At 48.9% G+C, this 14,776-nt stretch overlaps 1 protein-coding gene across 1 annotated transcript; it reads left to right on the top strand.

The window, feature by feature from the left end:
• The first annotated feature begins 8,302 nt into the window (after window positions 1–8,302).
• Window positions 8,303–12,301, top strand: LOC119376057 (uncharacterized protein K02A2.6-like). Its single transcript, XM_037646061.1, has one exon. It carries the CDS (start codon window positions 8,303–8,305, stop codon window positions 12,299–12,301), a length of 3,999 nt encoding a protein of 1,332 aa, XP_037501989.1.
• Window positions 12,302–14,776: the final 2,475 nt, after the last annotated feature.

Here is a 14,776-nt window from a genome sequence, read left to right as displayed (position 1 = left end):
ATACGAACGTAACTATGCAATTTCTACTGTCACCTACGCATTTGTTTTCTATAGGACTTTTTTCAAAAAGTGAGTCATTAGAGTACTGCCCTCGTACCTCTGCATTTTCAGTCATAGAGTAAGCTCACCGTAGCCTAATGGTTTATATTTAGACATGTAGAAGCTCGGCCATCAGTCATGATACTGCGCAAGAACAACTGAATATTGCGCCCCGTACGTGCACTACGAAATGCTTTAGTTTAAGGTATTCTTTTCCTTATGACGCTGTAAAAAATTATATTAATAATATCTGGGGTTTAACGTCCCAAAACCACGATACGATTATGAGAGACGCCGTAGTGGAGGGCTCCGAAAATTTCCACCGCCTGGGGTTCTTTAACGTGCACCTAAATCTAGGTACACGGGCCTCAAACATTTTCGCCTCCATCGAAATAGCAGCCGCCGCGGCCGGGATTCGATCCCGCGACCTGCGAGTCGGCAGTCGAGCGCCATAACCACTAGACCACCGTGGCGGGGCGCTGTACAAAAATAAACACTATTGTTCTTTTTCACGAAACAAAACTAGCCGTGAACGTGATTTTCCTAGAGTATTAAAACACTTGAGCCCTTTCGCTAAAAATCTTGGAATAACGCTTTCGTGCTTACCGCTACTCGTTTGTTAGGCAAAAGCACTCTGTCTACGCTGCAATTATCTCGTAGCAGTTGTTCTCAGCAGCTGCCGCAAGTGGGTGACAGAAATCTGTGCGTTCTCTGTCTTTGCAGCAGGTCGTTTTCCCCCAAACGAATGCAAGTTTTCGTTGTTCTTTTTGTTCGAAAGTAGGCAAGTAACTGTGTCTAGTGTTAAGCGGCAAGATATGAACAAAACTATGCGATCGTTTCTCAAAATCGGGGCAAAAACAAAGCAGCGGCACGCAAGATATTTTCAGCGAAATATGCATGTCCCTGTACATCGAAGAACGAAGTGATGTGCATACCTGCGTATCTGCGGCAGTCCGGCGCCCCTTGACACAACCCTCGCCTGGTGGTGCAGGGCACCTTGTACGGTGTATGACGCTTGCCTGGGACAGCGCTCTTTGGTGTCCGTGAAAAAGCAGGTCGCACTCGGCCCTCCGTAGCGGTTTCCTCCGATGCCCAGCGCCGCTGTCGCAAGTGTATTCGTCGGCCGTGGCCCACGCCTTGATCACAATGTGCCGGATCACTGGGACGACGTCACCGATGGCCATGCTCCAGGAAGTTTTGGACAAGTCATCATTGGCCCCCTCAGGCAGTGCGATGAGGAACATCGACGAAGCCATCTTGTGATACTGTGATGCTTCTGAGAAACTGAGTGTCCTGACGTGATGGACACGGTACATTGCAATACCACTGAGTGCGTCGACGCTCTTGACTGCTACTAGCCGATGCCGTTCTTTCCAACAATGCTGCCTAGTGCGCACGTCACGAAGTGCTGCGTGTTCGAAAGCGCGAGCAAGAACGTGGCGACGATGATGATTCCTTTGTCAATGGCTCGATAGCATTGGCACGCCACAAACCGGGTGGACGAACACTTAATTTACAGGAGTATAATTATTATAACACCATAACGGTGACATTATATGTTTTATACTATTATACAAACTTCTTTTTCTTCAAATGCCACGTGACCATCTCGTGCAAACGCATGATTGCGTGTTTTCTTTTTCCTCTTCTACATTTTATGTTTGTTTTGGTGACTTGCTTCTGATGTTTCCTTGATCTTTACAGATGTGCAGCAATTAGTGCTGAATATTTCAAACTAGCTACACGACTCGAGATCGGCGGTCCGAACATTTGCCAGGGGCACCGTCTCGGAATCAGCCTTGCGGATTTATGTGATATAATGAAGTTAAGCAACAGACGATCGTCTGGTTCCCCGCTCAAACGGGAAAGATCGATGGCGCCCCGTCCAACGTCAACGAGTCGGCCCACAGGGCTGCGCCAGGAGTCGTCGACCGCGTAGCTACCGAGTGGCGCGGCGCTGAGGTTATTGAAATTAGGGATCCCCTAGCCACGTACAATGAGCTAACAAAGAACTTTTACCTGAGTAGGTGGAAGTATCTGCCGCCACACAGTAAATTGAACATGCCTCAGGCATTGACGCTCAGACTCTTGCAGGTCGGGGCATATCCTAGTCCCACACAGTTGCACAAGGTCTATCCCGAAATGCAGACGTCAAAAACTTGCGCGCTTTGTTCAGAGTTTGCCAGCTTAGACCACATGCTCTGGCGGTGCCCCGCGTTACGGGCTGACAAAGACGTTACATCGTCTCAAGTTGGATGCTGCACTACGACGTCCGGATTTGAAAACACAACTATGGGCAGTCCAACGGGCCCACGACGTGGCGGAGAAGCTAGGTCTATCGGTCCCGACGTGGGAGCGGCCTGCTGCGTGCTAGTTCACGCCCCGACGTACCTGAATAAAGTTTTTTCCATTCCATTCCATTCCTACACGTATAATGTATCGCTTAAAAAAGAAACGGATCATTTATTTGCGCTAAACTGCATTCGGTAATTACGTAGTTTGACTGAACAACAAGCACTATATATACTCTTCGTTATTTCGTTCCTGATTTTAAACGCATCTTGAATCTTATGTTTTATTCTGTCCTGACATAATGTACATGTTCAGTGAAAACATTAAAAGAGTGACGTAGAATGGCACTGCAAATGGCAGAGCTGTCGTTAGCGAACTGCTGTTATCTACAAACTATATACAATTGGTTCATTTTGCGTGACACTTACGACAGCGTGAGTTAGCACCATCGTATCTAAGTATAGCTTATCAGGAAAAAGACATTTTTTTATTTATATGCCACAAGCCGAACGTGTTAATCGACGTAGGGCTTTGTTTATTCTGTCCCTGAGGCCCAATTCACCAAGCCCTTCTTTCGTAAGTGCTATTTCCCATTAACCGGCTGCCTTCACCATGACATGTCGAGCATCTGGATTGGCTTGAATTTTCTCATGCGAACATATTGCAACGTAAGAGGCTCGTTGTGAGTATGGGCCCTAGGTATACAAGAAAGAACTGTCACAGTTTCACCGCAAGGGCGAAGCGATCAATGCGATAGAAACAAATTGGAATGGTATACGAAGTAAGGGGGGGATCGGAGATCTCTGTTCGTTCCGCGTTCGTTCTGGCGGTGTTACGTCACAAAAGTGGGCGGTCCGCAGCTCTCTTCCGCCGAGAGGAAGAGGACAGCCAATCGTCAAGCGGTGAGCGGCGAGCTTTCCGGAAGTAGACGCGCATCGTTTGTCCTCGGCAAGGGAACCGTATATTTGAAAACGAAGTGTTTCTCGCGTTCTAATAAATACAGTTGTTATACGAAAAGATATTGTTTTTCTTTTCAAGCTCAAACAGTTTCTGAAACAGCAATAGGTTCGAGCGCTGATATTTATTGGTGTTAGTTTTTCTAACGTGCTCGCTATGTGAAGTCGCGCACGCGAAAAAAAAACGAGAAAAGTAGCGGTTGGCGCAGTTTTTCAAGATGTCGTCCCACCGGAATGTCTGGCTTTGCTTCCGGGTGTCGAATCGTCAAAAGGAGCTTCTGCTGGCTTTTATAAAAGAGCAACCACAGATACCTACGCCGTCGTGCCCACTGGGGCCCTCGTTCGCGAGTGAGGACCGGGTCTACACGTGGCAGTTGCTGGTAGCGCTTTTGAACTAAGAAGTCCCTGCGCGTAAGACCACAGCCCAGTGGCAGGCCCGTTCATTTTGTTCGCACTGTTCCTTTCGAGAACAGAAAGCGACGCCGCACTCGCTCGTCTTCAAACGCATCTCGCACCTCCAACCGCAAGAGAAGCACACGTCGCAAGCGCCATTTTCTCAAAATCAGCTGTTGCGGCAGCCGCAACCGCCGCACCATGCCGTGCGAAGCCGTTTGTTCGCTCGAGAGAACGCGTGCGAACGGTCTCGCGCTCCGTTCGTTTGTAGCAGACGACATGCTCGTTATGACGCGGTATGACGTCACCAAAAAATAAAAGATCAAGCAAAAAGAAAAATGGCAACGCCCCTCAGAGACGTGGTTTTTTCCGGCTTCGGCCAATCGCGTACGCCGCCAGAAAGGGTACAGAACGAACGGCGCAGAACAGAGATCTCCGATCACCCCACTCGTTATGCCGCAATATGACGTCACCAAAAAAGAAAAGATCAAGCAAAAAAAAAAGAAATGGCGAGACCCCCCGGCCTTGAGTGGCATCTCCCGCTTCAGCCAATCAGCGCGTTTGTTCTTCCCCAGGAGAATGAACAAGCGGAACGAACAGATCTCCGATCGCCCCCAAGGCTAGCAGCTAACTGCCGACCTGCCGTAACTCAAGAAAACTCTGTCGTGAGGAAACGCGGCCGCTGCACGTTCGTGTTGTCTGTCGCTTCAACGAAAACTGAGCAATGAGAACATTAACAAAAGTCGAAAAGTATTGCTTTACTGATTCCATTTTATGCCAGAAATTTTTAAAATTTCACCGCCGAAGCTAATCCTCTGCCGTCCTTGGCCGCGTTTCGCATTTCTTTTTGGCGCGCATTCCGTCGCTCTAACTGATTATCGGCTATTTGGCCGATAGACAGTTAAGCGCATGCGTGCCGCCGCAGCGTCGCTAATCAAGCATGGAATCAAACAAGCTATACTCGCTATTGAACAAATAGATAGAAGTATCGCTGATAGGCTTCCAGCAACTCTCTTCCGAAGGGGTCGATTTTCCATGTTTTTTTTTTCCGAAATAAAGTAATGTGATGTTTAGTGCTCGCCTTGTGCAGTGTGTTCTTCTTCCCTTTTCAAGAATTCTTTCCCTTCCACTTTTGCCCTTAAAATGTCGTTGTGAAAAACACCAACTCGCCCAACAGGAAGTTTCATTGAAATCGGAGATCAAGGACTCGAAAATTACAAGCCGATAAACTTACTGTCTGTTGCCTACAAGCTATTTACACGGGCAATCGCTAATAGTATTAGAACTACACTGTAAAAAATAGTTGTAAATTTACAGACAAAATACATGAAATTTCTGTACCGCGAAAGAAACTTTCTGTGAATGTGCCATGAAGGAAATCTGTATAAAAGAGAAACCGAAATTTCCTGTTATTCGTGACCTTCAGCAAAACAAACGACTCAAAATTGAACCTCCACAGTTTTAAATACTTCAAAGATTACAAATGTCCATGAAATAACATATCATGTTTTTCTGGTTATTCCCACAATGCTATTTTGATTTACTAATATTCAGAGCCTTTTCTGCGGTTCTACGTTCATGCCTCGCGGGCCCCTACATTTACAAGATGGCTACCGCTCACGACGAAGCGCGGCTACGCATGGCTGCAGTGTAAAGTGCGGCTACGGCACCGTCCTGCTCCTGCTTTTTGTGCGTCTGTCATTGAAAGGTGGGTGGTTTGCTTCTCACTAGACTTCCTTACAACAAGAACTCGTTGATATGCCTGCCCGCTTTCGAAATTCGCTATCGCGTAGTTTCTAATTCTGCTTTGCGTCGGCAGCGCGCGCGACCAGAACGTTGTGGGAGAGCCGGAATTCCTTCCATGCTTTGGTAGAAATATTGAAGAGGCCTTGTAAGTGGGTGCTTGAGGGAACGCCTGCTGTTGTACCCCATTTATTTCTTTGCTGTTAGCGGCAGCGTACGTCAAGGTATGCGAATTTGTACTTGGACGGTTGCAGAGCGCATACTACAGCGTTCGCAGCGCACTTCATGTGCGTTCTCTGCAGGCAGCCATTAACGAGGTTTCGCTATACAGAATAACGAAAGGTATTGGTTCACCTTACCAGCTTTCTTTCTTCATTACATCAAACCTGTGTATTCTGTGTTTCTGCACCTATTTTTTTCTTGATGCTTGGACCGACTTTCTCTAAAAACTAATGAAGTGCGTATAACTCAACTCAGATAACCGAGCGACGTTACAGAGCATATAATACTTCCTTTTTTATGAAAGTGCAAACGTTTCCTTTTTTGTGTGTGTTTATCTACGTGTAATAGGTAGCTTTCTCCTGCATAGTGAACATGGCCCTGAGCTTGGTGTACGGCGTTTAGTGTTTTGTAGTGGCCATTGCATGATAAGTTCTGCTTGGTTGTATAATGATGTGTATCTTGAACATTGCTGGCGCGAATGTGTGAACCACGACCTCCTCTATAGGTGCGAACGCATAGCTTCTTGGCGTAGTATCATTGGATGACCTTCCTTACGAAGCTTTAAGTTCCTGGCGGAAGATAGATAACCTAGGTAAACCTAGTTTACCGAATGGACGTGTGGGTCACATCCACTCGGTAAACTGATACCTCGATTGACTAGACAATGGGGCACGGGCTTGACGTGTACACGCGCTACCTTGCGTCATCGCATTCCGCCTGCGTTGCGGTGGAGCACGTCTTCTCCTCGGTAGGAGAAACTCGGCGCGCTTCGGATTGGCGTGTTCCCTGCTGAAGCTCATGTTAGGTACGCGGTTGTTATCTGTGGTTTACACAGAACGGCGTGAAGCCGTGAACACCTCTGGAAAGTGGGCTCAAGTGCGCTCGTAGTACAGGCGGTGAATCGTGGCACATGTCACATGTGACCTCTCTGTGAGCACCAACGCCGACGCCGCTGTTCTAGCCGTGCGTGAAGGCTTATTGTGGACATCGATCGTGACTACCTTTAAAGAATCCCGGTTTTCGGAGAGGCGGACTTTGTTTTTAGTGGCGTATTGAAGGGCGAACGAATCTTTCGTTGGCTCTCGCCCGTTTTGTTCACCAGTGCTTGGCGGCAGTAGTTATTAGACTTCCACCGTCGAACAAAAGTACCGACACAAATTTTGAATGACGCAACCAAGTGTGTTCGAGATGTGTGTACGAGACGTGTTCGCCGCTGAACGCAAATTTTTTTAGCTCTTTGAGGCGCACGTTCTGTCGCGCGTGAGGTTTAGGGCGTCTGAAAAAAAAAAAAAAAACATGCGCACGTTTTCGTCGACAGCTTTAGAAGGACATCCGTTCTATACCTCCGCCCTATCGACATGTAGGCCACAAAAAGAGCAGCTTGGCAGATAACAGCGGCTCCCGAACTGCTCAGACGACTGGCATATGACGGTATGGTCTGTGTGTTTTGCGAGCCATGCTACCGCGACAGATGGGCTTTGTATATTTGACGGTGTTGTTTCCTGCCAAATGACAGCATGCAAAACAAACTGTAATTATGCTAATATTACCACTGAAAAAATAACATCTACTTGTTTAAGCGCATCACTCCTTGAATGAAGCGAATTGCTCATTAGAAATGTTCTGCGATTTGTAAACATTCACAATATTCTATAGATTTTGAACATACATCTGGTGTTGCTCTTTTGCGGAGAAGCAAATTTCATGCTATGTATAGTTTACAACACGTAATAGGCAGGAATTGGCGTACCAGGGTGGGGGTTCAACCCCCCCCCCCCCCAATTAATTGTTAGATTTAGCATGTGTAAATATGCACGCACAAACATACTACATAAAGAACGGTTGAACCCCTCCCCCGAAAAGAATTTCTGGCTACGGCCCTGCAGGCTGTGCAACTCGTCTTCTGGCCCAATGGCTTAGCCCAACTCGAAGGAGTTTTTCAGTAAAAATATAAACCAATTGACCCTCTGGTTTTCATAAAACAAAGGACAGTTTTCTCCATCTCAGGTGGCCAGTTTTCCAAGATTGATACAGATCATTAGACAAATTTCTCCACCACGTGCCATTTATAAATGAATTCCTAGTAACGAAAAAAGTGTGACAGAAATCGCAACTTGGTGTTTCGCTAGCCCAAATAATGAAATAGTCGACGCGAAGCAACCTTCATTGCGAACGTCATTGCGCATGCATTGTTGATTCCTTGCGTAAACACTTTCTGCAATGGAGGTTCACTGAGCGCGCCCACGTGCTCGGGTGTTATTCGTCTGCATGCTTAGCCTCACGTCCGTGCAAATGCGCATGCCTTTAAAGGCTTTTTGAAAGCATAAGGAATATATTTGTTGTGTTCGAAGCACTCCCTGTGTCACGAGCGAGCCCCGCGAAGGACCGGATGCTGAAACTACTTCCAGATGTTGACTCCTCTCCTTCCCCCGCTCGGCTCAAACGAGCCACCGATCGTTTCCCCCGGCAGTTCGGCTGCCGCCTCCATCCGAGTAGGAATAAACTTGTTTTTAACCGTTCGAGGCTGTCTACGCTTTTTGAGACTACCGCGACCCACGCGTACGTCTATGGGCCGACGACAACACCGGACATAACAGTGGCGACGAGGAAGTGGATTTGGACCTACGCTACGCAACGATATTGACAAGCTACAAGCTATGGCTACGCACGGGCTCCCAAATCGGCTACCCGAATTCAACGGCTCATCATGGTCATCGTGGTTTGGACGCCTTCAATTTTACTTCGAGGCTAACAACATCACTGATGCAGCAATGAAGAGAGCCAACCTGCTAACGCTGTGTGGGGAGCAGACATACGACACAGTCTGTGCCCTGATTCAGCCACGCACTCCAGCAACCGTTGACTACGACGACATCGTAGCAGCGCTACAAGAACACTATGACCCAAGGCCATCGGAGGTCTACTGTCGAGCCCGCTTCCAACGGCGAGACCAACTGGAAGGCGAAAAAGTGGCCGAATACGTAGCGGCTCTCAAAAAGCTCGCTGCTGACTGCAATTTCGGGACGTTGACCGCGACAACTTCAGCTGCTGCGCAGGAGGGAGGATCGACTGCCACACCTGCTAACACCACTATGCTCCCCTTGGACGTTATGTTGCGTGACCGTTTTGTGTGCGGACTGCGTGACGAAGGCCTACAACAACGCCTGTTCGCGGAGACGGGTCTCACATTCTCCAAAGCCTACAACATCGCCCAACGAGCGGAGAGCGCCGGTCACCAGCAGAGGGATATTCGACGGAACGTCGAGCCGGTGCATCACACCAGTGAGCAGTCAGGTCATTCCACGTCTAAGGCGAAATCAAGCAAAAAGACACAGCGCTGTTGGCGATGCGACGACATGCACGATCCCCAGGTATGTCGATACAAGACAGCGACCTGCAATTTTTGTCACAAACTGGGACACATTGAAAAGGCATGCATCACGAAGCGCAAACAGCTCCGACCGAAGACTTCAGTGCAACGGAACAACAATGTCAACGCACAGGAGGGCCAGACGCAAGATAAAAGCCGAACAGCACCAACGTCATCGGCACTATATGACTTGAACGCCGTTGTGAACCTCGGCACGAGACCGAAGATTACGACTGAAATCTTGGTACACCAGCGCCCTATCAGGTTTGAGGTGGATTCCGGAGCAGCATGTACGCTCATCAGCGAGGACACTTTTCGCGCCACTTGGCGTGAGAACGCACCAGCTCTCCAGCAAGACGACACGCAGCTGAGAACGTGGTCCGGACATTCTCTTCCACTACTGGGCTGTGCCAACGTAGACGTGTACTACAACGGTCAGACCCATCAGCTCCCCTTGCTAGTCGTTCACGGTTCTGGATCAAGCCTTTTAGGACGAAATTGGTTCACCCCTCTTGGAGTGGTCATTGGCGGAGTTCACCACACACCCAGCTATCCGTCAGTGGAGGAGCTTCAAAATAAGTACAAAGTGGTTTTCTCCGAAGACATACCTGGAAGCAACGGACCTCCAGTCACACTGGAGCTTCGGGAGGATGCGACGCCGAAATTTTTGAAAGCTAGGTCGGTGCCTTTCGCCCTACGAACGTCAGTCGAGAATGAGCTTGACCGACTGCAGGAACAAGGGATCATCGAACCGACGCAACATTCGGAATGGGCTACACCACTCGTTGTCGTCCGAAAGAAGAACGGTACCCTACGCCTCTGCGGAGACTACCGGAGCACTGTCAACCTGGCGACAAAAGCATCTTCCTACCCACTGCCGACACCGGAAGAGGTTTTTAGCACGCTTCGTGGTGGAAAAATCTTCAGCACCCTGGACTTGACACAAGCCTACCAGCAGCTGAAGGTGAGCGAATCAACGTCTGAACTGCTCACGATAAACACCATTAAGGGTCTCTACAAAGTTAAAAGGCTACCATTCGGAATATCTGCTGCGCCAGCAATCTTCCAGAAATTTATGGAGTCTACACTTAGCGGGATCCCTGGCGTTTGCGTCTACTTGGACGATGTTATTGTCGGTGGCGCTTCCTATGAAGAGCACACAGAACGCTTGGAGCTCATTTTGGAAAAGCTATCAAATGCTAACTTGCGCATCAGCAAAGAAAAATGTGTTTTTGCGGTGCCTGAAGTGAAGTTTCTTGGACATCAAATTGACGCGCAGGGTATCCATCCCACTGAAGACAAAGTGCGAGCAATTACTGAAGCACGAGCGCCTACTAACAAGCAAGAACTGCAGTCGTTCTTAGGGCTATTAACGTTCTACGACCGTTTCCTAGAACATCGAGCTACAGTGGCCAACGATCTATACCAGCTCCTGCAGAAAGAAGTCCCATGGACTTGGTCGCCACGCCACCAAGAGTCATTTGTTGCCCTTAAGCAACTACTTCGTAAGTCTACAGTTCTGCGACACTACGACGAAAGGAGACCCCTACTGCTAGCCTGTGACGCATCACCATACGGAGTAGGAGCAGTCCTCTCCCAAGCTGACGACCAGGGACGGGAAGCCCCGATCGCTTTCGCATCGCGCACCCTATCGCAGGCAGAGAGGAATTATTCCCAGCTAGATAAAGAGGGACTTGCTATCGTCTACGCAGCAGATCACTTTCGGCAGTACATCACGGGCAGAAAAGTGACATTCATAACAGATCACCGGCCCTTATTGGGTATTATGGGTCCCCAGAAGCCAATGCCACAGACTTTGTCGCCGCGAATGACACGATGGTGCATCAAGATGTCGTCGTACGATTATGAACTCGTTCATCGCACTGGAAAGAAACACCAGAACGCCGACGCACTAAGCCGCCTGCCGCTAGACACCACAATAGATGAACCACCCCCGCCAGGTGATATACTCATGTTCGAGGCGCTGCCGAACCCTCCGCTAACAGCTGACACGGTAGCAGCGTCAACGCAGGAGTGCACTGTCTTGAAGGAAGTCTACGCAGCTATACAAGAAGGCAACGTGCAGAAGCTAAAGGGTGAACACTTCAACGCTTACCGCAAGCGAGCTGCGGAGTTGAGCACTCATCGCGGTTGCGTCACCTTGGGATCAAGAGTTGTGATTCCGGCGGCACTTCGCGAACAGGCCATGTCGCTTGTCCACGCAGGCCATCGAGGCATTGTTGCCATGAAAAAGTGTGCCAGAAGTTACATGTGGTGGCCTGGTATCGACGGTGATATAGAATCGACAGTTCAGGATTGCCAGCCTTGCCAATGCAACCACAGAAGTCCGCCAAGAGCCCCTATTCCTGAATGGGAAAGACCAGACGCGCCTTGGCACACCCTGCACATTGATTTTGCTGGACCTATCGAAGGATGCTCATTCCTGGTGGTTGTAGACGCATACACCAAGTGGCTTGAGGTAAAACAAATGGCTACAACGACATCGGCAGCAGTTATCGACACTCTGCGGTCGTTGTTTGCAACGTTCGGTCTACCGCGCAAGGTGGTCTCGGACAACGGCACGCCGTTTGTGTCCGCGGAGATTCTCAAGTTCTACAGCGACAACGGCGTCTCGTCTGTTACATCAGCTCCTTACCACCCGGCGACGAACGGACAAGCCGAGCGCTACGTGGCTGAGCTAAAACGCGCCCTTACTAAAGATCAGACTGGGACAATGCAACGCCGCATCGCGCGCTTTCTCTTCAGACAGCACAACACTGTTCAAAGCACTACTGATCAAACGCCAGCGAAATTGATGTTCGGACGAGAAATGAGAACCCAGCTGACAGCAATTGTCCCGGAGCCCTCAGCGAAAACACCGTCGGAGGAAGAAAAGCTCCCGCGTAGCAGGAGAATTGAAAGTGGACAGCGCATATACGCCCGCCAGTTCCACAGAAAGCCCGGCTGGGTTGAAGCGACGGCACTCAAACGCATAGGTTTGCGGTCATGGCTCGTCGACATCGGCGGAAAGGCCACACGCCGCCACCTTAATCAGCTACGTCGTTCAGGTAATTTGCCAAGGGAACCTCCCATTCAAGCAGCCACCTCGACGGAAGCTTCGTCCCACTTAGCCTGGCATCTCGCACCAGATGAATCGGCGCCGCCGCCCGCCGGCTCTGAACACAAGAGAAACGACACCCAGCGAGCGGAGGCTTCTCTTCCTAGTGCGCCCAGAGCGTCCACGCGCCCACGGCGGCCCCCAGATCGCTTCCAAGCGACAATCTAAGGAGGGAGGAGATGTTGTGTTCGAAGCACTCCCTGTGTCACGAGCGAGCCCCGCGAAGGACCGGATGCTGAAACTACTTCCAGATGTTGACTCCTCTCCTTCCCCCGCTCGGCTCAAACGAGCCACCGATCGTTTCCCCCGGCAGTTCGGCTGCCGCCTCCATCCGAGTAGGAATAAACTTGTTTTTAACCGTTCGAGGCTGTCTACGCTTTTTGAGACTACCGCGACCCACGCGTACGTCTATGGGCCGACGACAACACCGGACATAACAATATTTCAATTAGGTATAGCATTTAATGTTAAAGATTCATTCTATCTGAATTGGCAAAAGTGTTTGTTACAGTCAGGCATTAGCCTCCTTCCCTTTCTCTTTAGAGCTTTACAGAAGTGCTTACCGTAATAAGACTTTTCTATTTCTTTCGGTAATTGCAGTTTTTTATTTATTTCAGCGATGTATGTCTGCAGTCTCTCTGGCACCACCAAGACGACTGTGCCACGTTTCATGAAGTATGCCGCACTGCACAAAAACATGAATCTATTCTGCATGAAGTGCCCATTGGAACAGCACAGAGAAGTGTTCCGAGAGTTCCTTCTCTGAGCTAGTGCTACGAGATACCAAGGACGAAAATAGGACTGTAGAGAAAACGAAGAGTCCAAAAGGATTTATATGGTTTTGTGTCATGGAAGCCCTAAGGTGTCATAGTGCCCTAAGGTGATGCTGCATCTCGAGCTACCAGAAGGTAAGAGAATAATTTGACAGTGGCCTGCTCCTCAAATTGTTCGCTGCTTTAATTTACCTTCTGTTATTGAGAGAATTTATTTATTTTTATTTTATATCACATCTACAATGTCTGTAGTTCAATAAAAATATTGTCTAACTCTTTAATTGTCTTCGTATGCTTGTTGGAACTCCAGGGTACAGGAGTTTTAATGACTACTTATCGCATAATTAACTTCATAACTTTTATTATTGCAGGCAAGTACAAGTGAAGATAACGTCGGAGACGTGCCGTGCTCCTCTTTCATCATTGCCAAATGTATTGTTATGGATATTTTCAATATATTGCTGAATATTTCTAAACAGGAAATATTTTCTTCCAGGAGAGAACTTTCTGACTGCCGGGGTATTTACCATTTGTATTGATACCCATACTGTGATCGAATCCACCACACGGTGCCAGGCATTCAAGTTGATGCTCTTTACACACTTCGCCTTTACTATTGAATACCACAAGGAGGTCAGCCTAACCCTGGTGTTCACGCAAAGGTAAAACTTAATATGATTTTTCTGACTTTTTCAACAAGATTCACGCAACTAACTTAGATAAAGCCACATTAGATAGTACAAAAGTAGACAAGTACTGGGGAATTTCCAATATCTGATACTACACTCCCATTTGGCTAAGTCAGTGAGGGTTCTGATGGAGGGTATGACTAAATGGAAATGTTCAGCTTAAGTGTAAAACTGTCTACGGGAATCCTGAGCGGTCATGAAAGATTTTAAGTAATAACGTTAGTATATGGAACGGTCCCCCGCAGGGGCGTCTGCGCAAGTAGGCGTTTGGTGTGTAGCGACACCACGGACCCGAGCTAACGGGGGGTTTCGACCCCCTCCCACGCCTAGCCGTGCGTGGCTTTGCCGTGTCCGGGGAAAAGGGGATCCTGGGGGTTGAGCCGACGCTGGGTGATTGGACCTTTAAGGCCCCCCGGCAGAGGTAACACACCCCTTTGGCCCCGGCTTCACGTAGACGGCACCCCTGGGCTGACCCACCCAGGGGAAACCGGCAGTCGCCTTTTCCTGTCTCTCTCTCTCTCGCCTCATCTTCGTCTTTCTCTCTCACTTTTAAACTTTCCTGTCTACTTCTCCCTTCTCGTTACTTCCGATTTTTCCTGGCGGCAAGGGTTAACCGTGTGTGGCTCCCAACCTTGGGTAGACCATATTAGGTTATAGTGACGGCGTACTGCTGGCGTTGCGCAGACTTTTCGTATGTTCTGCCACGTCCCCCTGTTGGGCTCCGTGGTGGGTGGTAGGCGCCGTTGCCGAAAAAGCGACTTTTTCCATGGGACCCTCGAACCCCTCTTCCACCGATCGTGCCCCAAAAAGGGTACGCACCGATGCATCCCAATTCTTCTGGCCCAAAAACAATGACAATTTTCCGAAATACCACGTCGTTCACTGTGAACAAACATCTGAAAAAGCTAGAGCCATTTCACCTTTTCTTGTTGCTAAGTGCTTGAAAGACACCATAGGAACGGGATATAAGGCCACAAGGATGGCAAGCGGGGACCTACTCCTCGAATTAAAAGACAAGGAACAGTACATTAATTTGTCACATCTAGTCGCGTTTGGAAACATCCCCGTCTCTGTGAGCGCGCACAGGACCATGAACACTGTCAAAGGTGTAGTGTCCGATGAGGACCTCATTGGCCTCAGCGAGGAAGAACTACTAGATGGATGGAAAGATTCAAATGTCA

The sequence above is a fragment of the Rhipicephalus sanguineus genome, chromosome 1 (assembly GCF_013339695.2).
Source record: "Rhipicephalus sanguineus isolate Rsan-2018 chromosome 1, BIME_Rsan_1.4, whole genome shotgun sequence".
NCBI classification, from domain to species: Eukaryota; Metazoa; Arthropoda; class Arachnida; order Ixodida; family Ixodidae; genus Rhipicephalus; species Rhipicephalus sanguineus.
This window is presented reverse-complemented; position numbering and strand designations above follow the sequence as displayed.